The sequence below is a fragment of the Panicum hallii genome, chromosome 1 (assembly GCF_002211085.1).
Source record: "Panicum hallii strain FIL2 chromosome 1, PHallii_v3.1, whole genome shotgun sequence".
In the NCBI taxonomy this organism is placed as follows: Eukaryota; Viridiplantae; Streptophyta; class Magnoliopsida; order Poales; family Poaceae; genus Panicum; species Panicum hallii.
The window spans coordinates 10,749,475-10,759,920 of record NC_038042.1 but is presented as its reverse complement, the minus strand read 5'-3'; the positions used below and the strand labels follow the sequence as shown (position 1 = coordinate 10,759,920).

At 49.4% G+C, this 10,446-nt stretch overlaps 2 protein-coding genes across 2 annotated transcripts; one reads left to right on the top strand and one right to left on the bottom strand.

Annotated features, from left to right (window-relative positions):
* Positions 1-2,150: 2,150 nt before the first annotated feature.
* LOC112900355 (G-type lectin S-receptor-like serine/threonine-protein kinase At2g19130) lies at positions 2,151-7,802 on the top strand. Its single transcript, XM_025969184.1, has 2 exons — positions 2,151-2,423; positions 5,393-7,802. Exons 1-2 carry the CDS (start codon positions 2,246-2,248, stop codon positions 7,669-7,671), a joined length of 2,457 nt encoding a protein of 818 aa, XP_025824969.1. The 5' UTR covers positions 2,151-2,245; the 3' UTR covers positions 7,672-7,802.
* A 212-nt stretch (positions 7,803-8,014) lies between these two features.
* On the bottom strand, positions 8,015-9,905 carry LOC112900646 (serine/threonine-protein kinase AGC1-5-like). The gene is made up of 4 exons (XM_025969483.1): positions 9,669-9,905; positions 9,191-9,587; positions 8,770-9,070; positions 8,015-8,712 (listed from the first exon to the last, which is right to left on the bottom strand). The coding sequence occupies exons 1-4, from the start codon at positions 9,886-9,888 to the stop codon at positions 8,176-8,178; spliced, it is 1,455 nt and encodes a 484-aa protein (XP_025825268.1). The 5' UTR covers positions 9,889-9,905; the 3' UTR covers positions 8,015-8,175.
* Positions 9,906-10,446: the final 541 nt, after the last annotated feature.

Genomic DNA, 10,446 nt, shown 5'->3' with positions numbered 1-10,446 from the left:
TCAACTGTTTCCACTCTAAATAGTGTAGGTGGAAAGCTCGCTTGGTAGATCATCGACTTGCTTTGTTGCGCAAATAATTCATGTTGTGTACGACTTGCACCAGCCATGGCTAGATTATATGATCTAACGGAAGAATCTATGGCGACCACCTCCTCCCCAACTATCGGTCTTGGCTTTGTATCTTTGCTTGCAATCCGGGTGGTATTATTGAAGCCTACCAAGGTAATAGCAGGTAGTAAGGATAAAAAAAAATAATGGCTGATTATATCTAAGCCTATCTCTCCTCAAGATACAAAGTAGTCTGGTTAGAAAATAATATTTATACAATTGCAGGCTTCTTATCTCCTCATCAACGTGAAATAATATTTACATAATTGCTAGTCTCTTGCCTGTTGTTGTATTGGATATGGACTTGTTCTTTGAATTTTGAAATTTTGAATTTGTATATATTTATTAATCGTACTTTTATTTTTGCATGGACTCTTTTAGATTACTGTTATGCTCTAGCAAAATATAAAATTTTATTATATTATACTCTTTTATTACTTTTCTTTTTGACTCGCCAAATATATGTGAACAAATATAAAATTTTACCATGTGTGTCAGATACGTGTAAATGCATGGACTTGTATGGGACATGGACTCATATCTTCCAATCACAAAATCAATTGTTATTTTTCTTATTTTTTTAAATTTATATATTTCTTGGTCGTATTTTTATTAAAATTATATATTTATTGGTCATATTCGATATGGACTCTTTGTATTAGTCTAGACCGTTAGATCATAAAATCCGATGGTGTATATTGTTCCTTTTTCTAATTAATGTGGTATTTCTTAGGTCCTCTAGACGAACATGATGGCTTTTTTTAACACTGGTATACAAATGTATACACATATTTTTATTTGACTTGCTTTATTTTTTAATTACCTAATCCAATTTGCGAGCCTTTCAAGAATTGACACTCATATCACAATGATATGGGGTCAAACTAAGTCATTGACATGTCGGTCAGAGTGTCAAATCTTGAAAAGCTCACGAATTGGATTTTAATTTTTGAAATTTCAAAAGAACATAGCTTACACATAGGCACACTCACCCAAATTTGTTATTTTCCCGTATGGGCAGCTACTCCATAGATCTTTTTTTTATTATTACATTTCTCTAAAACATCGAGAACAATCATTTTGCCTATATACTATTCAAAACATGTTTCAATGGCTGTAGAAAAAATATTAACGCCATAGTAATATTTTTACTATTATTTTTGTAGAAATATTGATTATTTCTTATTGTTGGATGACACATGCTTATAAGTTTTAGAACTTAACATTCCTTATTGTGCATCCACTGCACGCGGTCTCTTTCTTTTTTTCTTTTCTCTTATGCTTTTTGACTTGCCTAACATATATATGAGTTATATGGAATCAACATGTGCGTTATATAAGTGTAGATGCATGGACTTATATGAGACACAGGCTCACATCCCTCTTTCCAATCATGAAATTATTTAATAAAATTTATAATTTATATATATTTATTAGTCCTATTTGATATGAACTTTTTTGGTTACTCTAGGCCGTTAGATTTTCATAAAATCCTACGGCGTATATTCTTCTCTTTTTTGGATTAACGTGGTAATTTCTAGACCCTATTGGTGAATATGGTGGCTTCTTTTAAAATTATTGTATTAAAATAATAGATATGAATTAGATATGTGATTAGGAAGAGGCCGGAAATAATTCTATTTTCCAAAAAAAAATGTGATTAGGAAGTATTCAAACAAAGTTCGAGATAGCGTGGCATTGGGTGCAATGGCAGCTGAACGAGGGAAAGTGGGGTAGCGAGTGAGATGGTTTGACGCTGGAAGGAGATCTAGAGAGAGGACAGTGGTGGAGAAGGTGGGTATTAAGGTGGGAAAAGGACTGATTGAAATTTGTTGATGAAATACTGATGGTAGGACCCTTGGTAGCATTGGACAGTCAACAATGTGGTACCGCTGGACAGCTGAAGAATTGACCTCTAATGCTATCTCCATTCAAGGTAGATGTGACATGTATGCACGGCTGGACCATTGCAGTTAGCTGCTTCTCTATCTCCCACGACTCTACCATCCTTTTTCTTCTTTCATTCGCTTCCTTTATTCTGCTTTTCCCTTCCTGTTCCCTCACTCTCTTAGCATCGTTGTCTTCATTACCTACCTGGCTATTGTTGTGCTGTCTGGTGTTATTGTCGATTCGAGCAATGGTGACGAGCTGTGGACAAATTTCCTCCCCTGTGCTTGTGCTCCTCGCCTTTTTGTTCCTGCATGGAGCTCTGTCGCGGGCAGCTGATGACACCATCGCCAAGGGCCAGCCGCTGTACGGTGGCCAGAGTCTGGTGTCCAAGCGTGGCAAGTTCGAGCTCGGCTTTTTCCAGCCAGGTGTGTCCACCTAGTACCGTCTTTGTTTCCTGCACATTTTGATGACTTTCTTCTTTTTAAGGTTCCCTTTTGTCTGAAAATCTGTTCGATTTGAAGTTGAGAAATCTGAAATCATGCATTCTGTCAGCATGCGAATGGGCTCTCCCAAGTTTATTTGCTATTCAAATCTGCAAAAGGGATCTATGAAGTGAGCAAATGTGATGCACATGAACAGTAGATAAAAACACCTAAGAACAGTTTTTTGTGAATTGCCAATTGTGGATGAGTGTTTTTAATCCTTTAGGGTACGTTCGGTTTGAAGGGAATTGAAGGTGGTTAGAAGGGAATGAATCCTCAACAAATCAAAATCCTCCTCAATACCCCTCCAGGCCGCAATCCTCCCGGTGAAGGGATTAACGGAAGAAGCTCTTGACGAAACAAATTCCAAAATTTACAGCTATAGTCTATAGAAGTTGAGCATAGGAAAGAGAGGTGGGCCCATCTAGTCATTACTAAGCTAAACACCAGCCACTGATGAGCCCGCGTACCTGCGACTTGGTCGAGCTCGAGGCTGATGGCGTGGACCCGCTCAAACTTGGATGGTTGACATCTTTATTGCTTTCTCCAATCATGAATATAAATATTTTTTTCTTGTTCTTCTCAGAAGATTGGAAATAATTTTCTGTCAGGTGTTTCACTTTGAATGTTAAAGAATTAAAAGTTCAAAAGATTGGAAATGCAAGATTGATGTTAGTAGAATAATCATGTTTGTTTTGACCATGGTCAGACCTAGAAAAGGGCTGGAACAGCGGGCTTTTGCATTTGCGTTGCTGTCGTTCTTGCTTGTTGGCCTGTGAAATGGGCTGATGCTAGTTATCCAGCCTTTCTTGACCATGGTCAGACCTAGAAAAGGGCGGGAACAGCGAGCTTTTGCATTTGCGTTGTTCTCGTTCTTGCTTGTTGGCCTGTTGTGAAATGGGCTGATGCTAGCTATCCGGCCTTTCTTGACCGAAGTTAGGGGGGGAACCTCCACCTATTTTTTATATATATTTTTATTTAAATCAGGTTTATTTTTAATTCACTCCCATCAGAAGTCGAACCTAATCTGCCGAATGATATTCAACCTTTCTTGTGCACAGCATTGTTCTTGAGGATAGTAGGCACCACATGGGCTGGATCCGAGTTGTAGAACCTCCGGCCCGCACTCTAGATGCATGAGTGAGCCCCGCAACGATCATATATTGCAAAGTCACGTTCCAAGCCAACAAATATAATCACGAGCCAGAGCAAAAACAATTAATCAATGCAAACAAGACATATAAGAAAACTTCTAAAACAAAATGAAAAACACAGTACATATAAGAAAAATTTCTAAAACGAAATGGAAACATATAAGAAAAGGTTTCTAAAATGAAATGGAAGAGCATAATTTTGAAAGGTTAAGCTAAAATCGCTAAGCCCATGATTTTGAATTAAATTTATCAAACTTTTACTTCATAAGTATTAGAACTTAAAATGGTCAATTGTCATAGGATCTTGTCTAGCCTAATCACATAAACACCTAATTGACCTATTGAGAAACACTGGCCTCTTAATTGAAGACACCGGCGGACCCAGGGCCTGGCCACCCTGGGCACTGGCCTGGGCTCCATCGCTCGTTGCCATGCCTGTAAGATTTAAGAATCCAGATAGTGCTTGCAAATCATAACAGCAAAAGTATGTGTCAAGTTCTTGTGTGCTTTAGCCTCCACTAGAGAGAAGCAATGCAAGGCAACTAGCTTGTACATATGTTCAAATAAAATACTAGAGATCAGCTGATAACTAGAATAGGTTCGACTGCTCGAATAGTTAATTGTTCAAATTTGATCAGCTGTGGTCACAACTTTTTTCTACCGGAGATGATAATAAAATTGTCTCAAGCTTGGCCCCATCCTTTCGGTCCCTGGGTCCGCCACTGATTGAAGATGCCACTACGGCGTTGTTGTTCCATACTTGCTCGGCGTAATAGGTGCTCCATCAATATGTGGTGGCATATGGGCATCGTCCCGGCGTAGTTGGATCTAGCAGAGGTTAGCAATAATGGTGGTGAAGAGGACGTACATCACAGAGGCTGGTGGGGGTGTAGTTCTGCAAAGTCAGTCCCGTAGTCCCGTACAAACCACACCTCGACAAGTAGGTTTTGGGTGTCTTGCGGTGATGAGGAAGAGATCGCTTAACTCATCCTCTCACGCATTCCTCGGGACTGGGTCATAATAGTTGGGATTTGGTCCACCGATCACGGGCTCTAAGGTCAATGTTTCTCTAAAAATTTGTAGGGTAAGTACATTGTTACACATCACCGGTCCTATAGATTGTCTCATACAAGTCTATGTAGAATTTTTGATCAGGTGGCGAAGAGAGAGAGGGAGGAGAGAGAATAAGATGGTTGTTTCGCGAGACAACCGCCTCGTAAGCTAAAATTTAGAACTATAAGATCACTTTGTCACCATTATATAAGTTGTTGTTGCCATGCAACTCACAATATTTCTTTTTGCTATGCACAAATTATGGAATTATATATTTACTATGAGACAACTTATAAGACAACCTCTATTATATGTATTGTCTGTTACATCGTCTCAAGATAACGTGGCGATGCATGAGACCGCAGACTAGAACAATATGCCTTTATGGATGACCGTTACCTAAAATTATATTCCCTCTGTTTTAAATTGTAAGTCGTTTTGATAAATTTAGATATATATAGTTTTTGCCATGCATCTCGATATAGTATTTATTTAGATGCATAGCTAAAAGTTATATATCTAGATTTGCTAAAATAATTTACAATTTGAAACGGAGTGAGTAACCAGCAATAAGCACACAACTATAAATTGGTCCTTAAAACTCAATCCGTCAGACTTTAACTTTGAAATATTGTGCGACTTTGAATGTTGATTCATATATTACTGTTCTCTCCAATAATGCGGATTTTCTTGCAAATGCAACAGACAACTCCTCCCAACAGTGGTACGTGGGCATTCGGTACAACCAAATCTCAACGCGCGACATCGTGTGGGTTGCAAACAGAGATGCCCCAATCACCGACCTCGAGTCTTCACAGCTTTCCATATCAAGGGACGGAAACATGGTCCTTCAAGACCATCGCAACTCCCCAATCTGGTCGACAAACGTCACCAACATGGCCTCCTCCGCCGTCCCGATGGTCGGCATCATCCTCGACACCGGCAACCTTGTCCTGGCAGAAGCTTCCAACACCTCCGCCGTGCTGTGGCAGAGCTTCGACCACTTCTCCGACACCTGGCTCCCCGGCGGGAAGCTCGGCCGCAACAAGCTCACCGGCGAGGTGGACCGCCTGGTCGCGTGGAGAGGCTACAAGGACCCGTCGCCGAGCATGTTCTCCCTGGAGCTCGACCCGCGCGGTACAAGCCAATACCTGCTCAACTGGAACAGCAGCAAGCAGTACTGGACCAGCGGCAACTGGAGCACCGCCGACCACATCTTCACCGACGTGCCGGAGATGACGGCTGCCAACCCCTCCCACGGGTTCCCCTACACCTTCGGCTACGTCGACGCCGGGAACGAGAGCTACTTCACCTACCACGTCGAGGACGACGCCGTGGTGGCGCACTTCCGGATGGACGTGGCGGGGCAGGTCAAGTTCCTCATGTGGGTGGAGGGCGCAGGCGAGTGGCAGCAGTTCTGGTCGCAGCCCAAGGCGCAGTGCGACGTCTACGCGCTGTGCGGGCCGTCCGGCGTGTGCGCCGAGAACGCTCTGCAGTCCTGCAGCTGCCCCCGAGGCTTCCGCCGCCGGCGGCCGCTCGAGTGGGCGCAGGGCGACTACACGTCGGGCTGCGCCAGGGACGCCGGCCTGCGATGCGGCTCTCGGGACGTGAACGGCGGCGAGGACAGGTTCTACGCCATGGCCAACGTGAGACTGCCGATCGACGCGCAGAACGTGGTGGCTGCGAGCGCCGGCGACTGCGAGCGCGCGTGCATCGACAGCTGCTCCTGCACGGCGTACTCCTACAACGGGAGCTGCTCGGTGTGGCACGGAGACCTCATCAACCTCCGAGACACGAGCGGCATCGGCACAGCCACCGGAGGCGGCGGCGGCACCATCTCGATCCGCCTGGCCGCGTCCGAGTTCTCTAGCGCGGGCGACCGTACCCGGAGGCTAGTCGTCGGACTCGTCGTCGCGGGGTTCGTCGCTGCAGCTACCATCATCGCTGTGGTTTCGATCGTCGTCATCCGGAGAAGAAGCCGGAGGGCGTTCAAGGCGTCGAGGAGGGTGGCCGAAGGATCCTTGGTGGCGTTCACGTACCGCGATCTGCAACTCGCGACCAAGAACTTCTCGGAGAAGCTCGGCGCCGGTGCCTTCGGCTCGGTGTTCAAAGGGTCGCTGGCCGACGACGCAGCTCAGCCGGTCGCTGTGAAGAAGCTTGAGGGCCGTCTCCAGGGGGAGAAGCAGTTCCGCGCGGAGGTGAGCACGATCGGCACGGTCCAGCACGTCAACCTCATCAGGCTGCTCGGCTTCTGCTCCGAGGGCACGAGGAGGCTGCTCGTCTACGAGCACATGCCCAACGGCTCTCTGGACAGGCACCTGTTCGGGGCCACCAGCAGCCACCTGAGCTGGGAGGCACGGTACCAGGTGGCCCTGGGGATCGCGAGAGGGCTCGACTACCTGCACGGGAAATGCAGGGACTGCATCATCCACTGCGACATCAAGCCCGAGAACATCCTCCTCGACGACGCGCTCGCGCCCAAGGTCGCCGACTTCGGGCTCGCCAAGCTCATGGGCCGCGACTCCAGCCGCGTGCTCACCACCATGAGGGGCACGGCCGGGTACCTCGCGCCGGAATGGGTCGCCGGCACGGCTGTCACGGCCAAGGCCGACGTGTTCAGCTACGGCATGGTGCTGTTCGAGGTCGTGTCGGGCCGGAGGAATGCGAGGCAGCGGCAGGACGGCACGGTGGACTTCTTCCCGTCGACGGCCGCGAGCCTGCTCGTCGGTGGAGGTGATCTGATGGGAGCGGTGGACGGCCGGATCCGCGGCGACGCCGACATGGCCGAGGTGGAGAGGGCGTGCAAGATCGCGTGCTGGTGCGTCCAGGATGACGAGAGGGCGAGGCCGAGCATGGGGACGGTGGTGCAGGTACTTGAGGGGCTACTGGAGATCAGTGTCCCGCCCATCCCGACGTCGTTCAAAATGCTCGCCAATCCATCCAAGAAATACGTTGACTTCTTTACATGTTTGCCGTCAACCTGATCGAGATTTTTCGGTTATCTATACTAGAGTCATGCACCTATGCATTTGCATGAACTATTTAGTGAAAAGGCCCTGTTTGGTTGCCCCATAGATTATAAAATCTAGCTTAAATAATTCTAAGTGATCAACAAGAAGGCTTAAAATTGAGAATATCTTGTACTGTATTTTAAACCTAGCAATTTATGACAATCCAATGCATACAAACATGACATTTATCAGGTGTGTTAAAAAGATTTAGCCAACAAATCATGTGACAAATGAATCGCAAAACTCTTAAAAATATGAACACAATAATAGCAAGACCCAGCGATGATAATACTATTAAAAGCTTAAGCTCATCGCGTTTGCAGAACTGACGAAAGACAGCCAAATAAATTTGCTTTTTTAATGTACTTCACTAGGAATACATAAATCTTGATTCAGGACACGCAACTAGCAAGCCAAGCACAAGATAGTGAGAATGTGAGATACAAATGGAGCGAGATCATCACTTTTGATGACATCCTAAAAGTACTCAAAATCAACATGCGACGAATCAGTGTGACGCGAGCTGGTCTTCCGGCCGGCGCTCTTGGGCGTGCCGCCCGGCGCCGCCGCCGCCGTGCCCACGATGTCGCTGGTGAGCTGGGAGCAGTGGTCGACGGCGGAGTCGGGGATGTAGGGCGGCTGGGCGCTCCTGACGAGCGCCCAGTTGACGCCGTCGAAGAAGGGGTGCTGCTTCACCTCGGCCGCGCCGCGCCGGTACGCGAGCCTGTTCTGCGGCTCCTTGGCCAGCAGGCCGCGGATGAGGTCCCTGGCGGCGGCGCTAACCGCCGGCGCGTCGGGGAACCGCAGCGGCTGCGCGACGACGTTGAAGAGAGTGGCGCGGTTGCCGGAGCCCTTGAACGGCGTGGCGCCGTGCAGGAGCTCGTACAGGAACACGCCGAAGGTCCACCAGTCGACGGCGCTGCCGTGGCCCTCGCCGCGGATGATCTCGGGCGCCAGATACTCGTGCGTGCCCACGAACGACATCGACCGCGCGCCCGTCGGCTCGGCCGTGAACTCCAGCGACGTCGGCGGCGGAGGCTTCTTCTTCCCGTGGCCGCCGCCGCTAGCCACCGGCGGCTCGTCCAGCTTGGCCTTGTCCTTGTCCCCCTTGTTCTTCTTCTTCTTGCTCTTCTTGGCCGGCAGGATGCGCGGGAGCATGCAGACGTGGGCGAGGCCGCCGCCGGTGCCGACACGGCCGGACGGGGAGCGGACGAGCGCCGGGCTGACGGAGCACCGCAGGGAGAGGTCGAAGTCGGAGAGCATGATGTGGCCTTCCTCCCTGACCAGCACGTTTTCGGGTTTCAGGTCCCGGTACACCACGCCCAGCATGTGCAGGTACTCCAGCGCAAGCAGCACTTCGGACGCGTAGAACCTGCACCAAATTTTATATTTTTTAAAAAATGTGGTTATAATTCATCAAATTTTCATCTCTTTCCGAAGATTTCATTGTTTAAAATGTGTAAAAAAATCCATCAAATTCCATTAAAATTACCTGGCCGCGTCCTCTGTGAATCTCTTGTTGGGCTGCTTCTGCCTGAGCGAGTGGAGGTTGCCGCCGCAGCAGTACTCCATGAGGAGGCAGCAGAACTTGTCGGTCTCGAAGTGGGAATAGAGCGTGGGGAGGAAGGGGTGGTTGAGCAGGGCGAGGATCTCGCGCTCCGTCTGCGCGCGGGCCAGCTTGTTCCGGCCGGCGAGGGAGCCCTTGTCCATGACCTTCATGGCGAAGAGCGCGCCGCGGCCGGCGCCCGCGCGGAGCTCGACGAGGTACACGCTGCCGATGTCGCCGTAGCCGAGGCGCCGGAGGAGGCGGAAGTGGCCCAGGCTCAGCGGCGGCTCTGCGGCGCGGACGGCCTCCCACCGGCCGTCCCCGCCGCCGGTGTGCCGCCGCGCGGGCACCGTCGTCGTCGGCACGGCCGGCGCCGCGGCGGCGTGCGCGTCGTCCTCGTCGTGGTTCGCGGCGGCTGACGACGACGAGTTCGATGTCGCCGTAGTCGTGGTGGAAGAAGAGCCGCTTGCCGCCGTGGCGTCGTGGGCGTCGGCGTAGATCGGGTTGAGGCTCTTCCGGAACCCCGACGGCGGCTCGCGCCGGGGAGAGTGGAGCTCCCGCTCGGCGGCCAGCATCCTCGGGCTCGGCAGCTTCGTCGGGTACGCGCCGGCGGCGTCGAAGGTGCCGATCCTGGCGTCCTCCATGATGTTGCCGCTGATGGTGGCAGTAGTCATGCCCTCATTGTACACTATGATCACAAGCAACATCGTTCAGAAAATATACGTCGATCTTCCCTTGGTTAAATATACGTTGATCAGACATCCAGTTTCACCAACAAAGTAAAAGATGTACCTATGACATGCTGAAGAAAAAGATTGAGGTGAGCGAACAAGTGAACAAACGCGGATGCATACAGGCGTCAGGCAGGTGATCGAGCTGCAGAGCGTCACAAATTCACTCGCCGCGCCTTGCAGGAACGAAGAAGGCAACCTGCACAAGGTCTTCGGAGAACCCCAGCTATGGCTCTCAAGTTAAGGACGAGAGGAGCAATCTGACCGGCGTGGCTTGGCGTTCGTGGCAGCCACGCAGCGAGACGCCCATCCGAGACAGATCAGGACGGACGGGACGACGTGCCGGGGGGTGAGGTGAGCCGTTGGTTGTTTGTCGTGCCGGGATGGACATGGGAGATAAGGATCCGAGGAATGTCAACCGCCTGCCGGTCGCTGCCGGGTCGTTGGTGATCGTTCAGTTCCTAACGATGT

What these genes read in the sequence shown, in the direction of transcription:
- LOC112900355 (XM_025969184.1), top strand. Translation starts at nt 2,246, where the DNA reads ATGGTGACGAGCTGTGGACAAATTTCCTCCCCTGTGCTTGTGCTCCTC. An exon ending in GCTCGGCTTTTTCCAGCCAG is followed by an intron (nt 2,424 to 5,392) that starts GTGTGTCCACCT and finishes CAAATGCAACAG; the next exon opens with ACAACTCCTCCCAACAGTGG.
- LOC112900646 (XM_025969483.1), bottom strand. Translation starts at nt 9,888, where the DNA reads ATGGAGGACGCCAGGATCGGCACCTTCGACGCCGCCGGCGCGTACCCG. An exon ending in TTCACAGAGGACGCGGCCAG is followed by an intron (nt 9,071 to 9,190) that starts GTAATTTTAATG and finishes AATTTGGTGCAG; the next exon opens with GTTCTACGCGTCCGAAGTGC. An exon ending in CCAAGCTGGACGAGCCGCCG is followed by an intron (nt 8,713 to 8,769) that starts GTGGCTAGCGGC and finishes ACGTCGCTGGAG; the next exon opens with TTCACGGCCGAGCCGACGGG.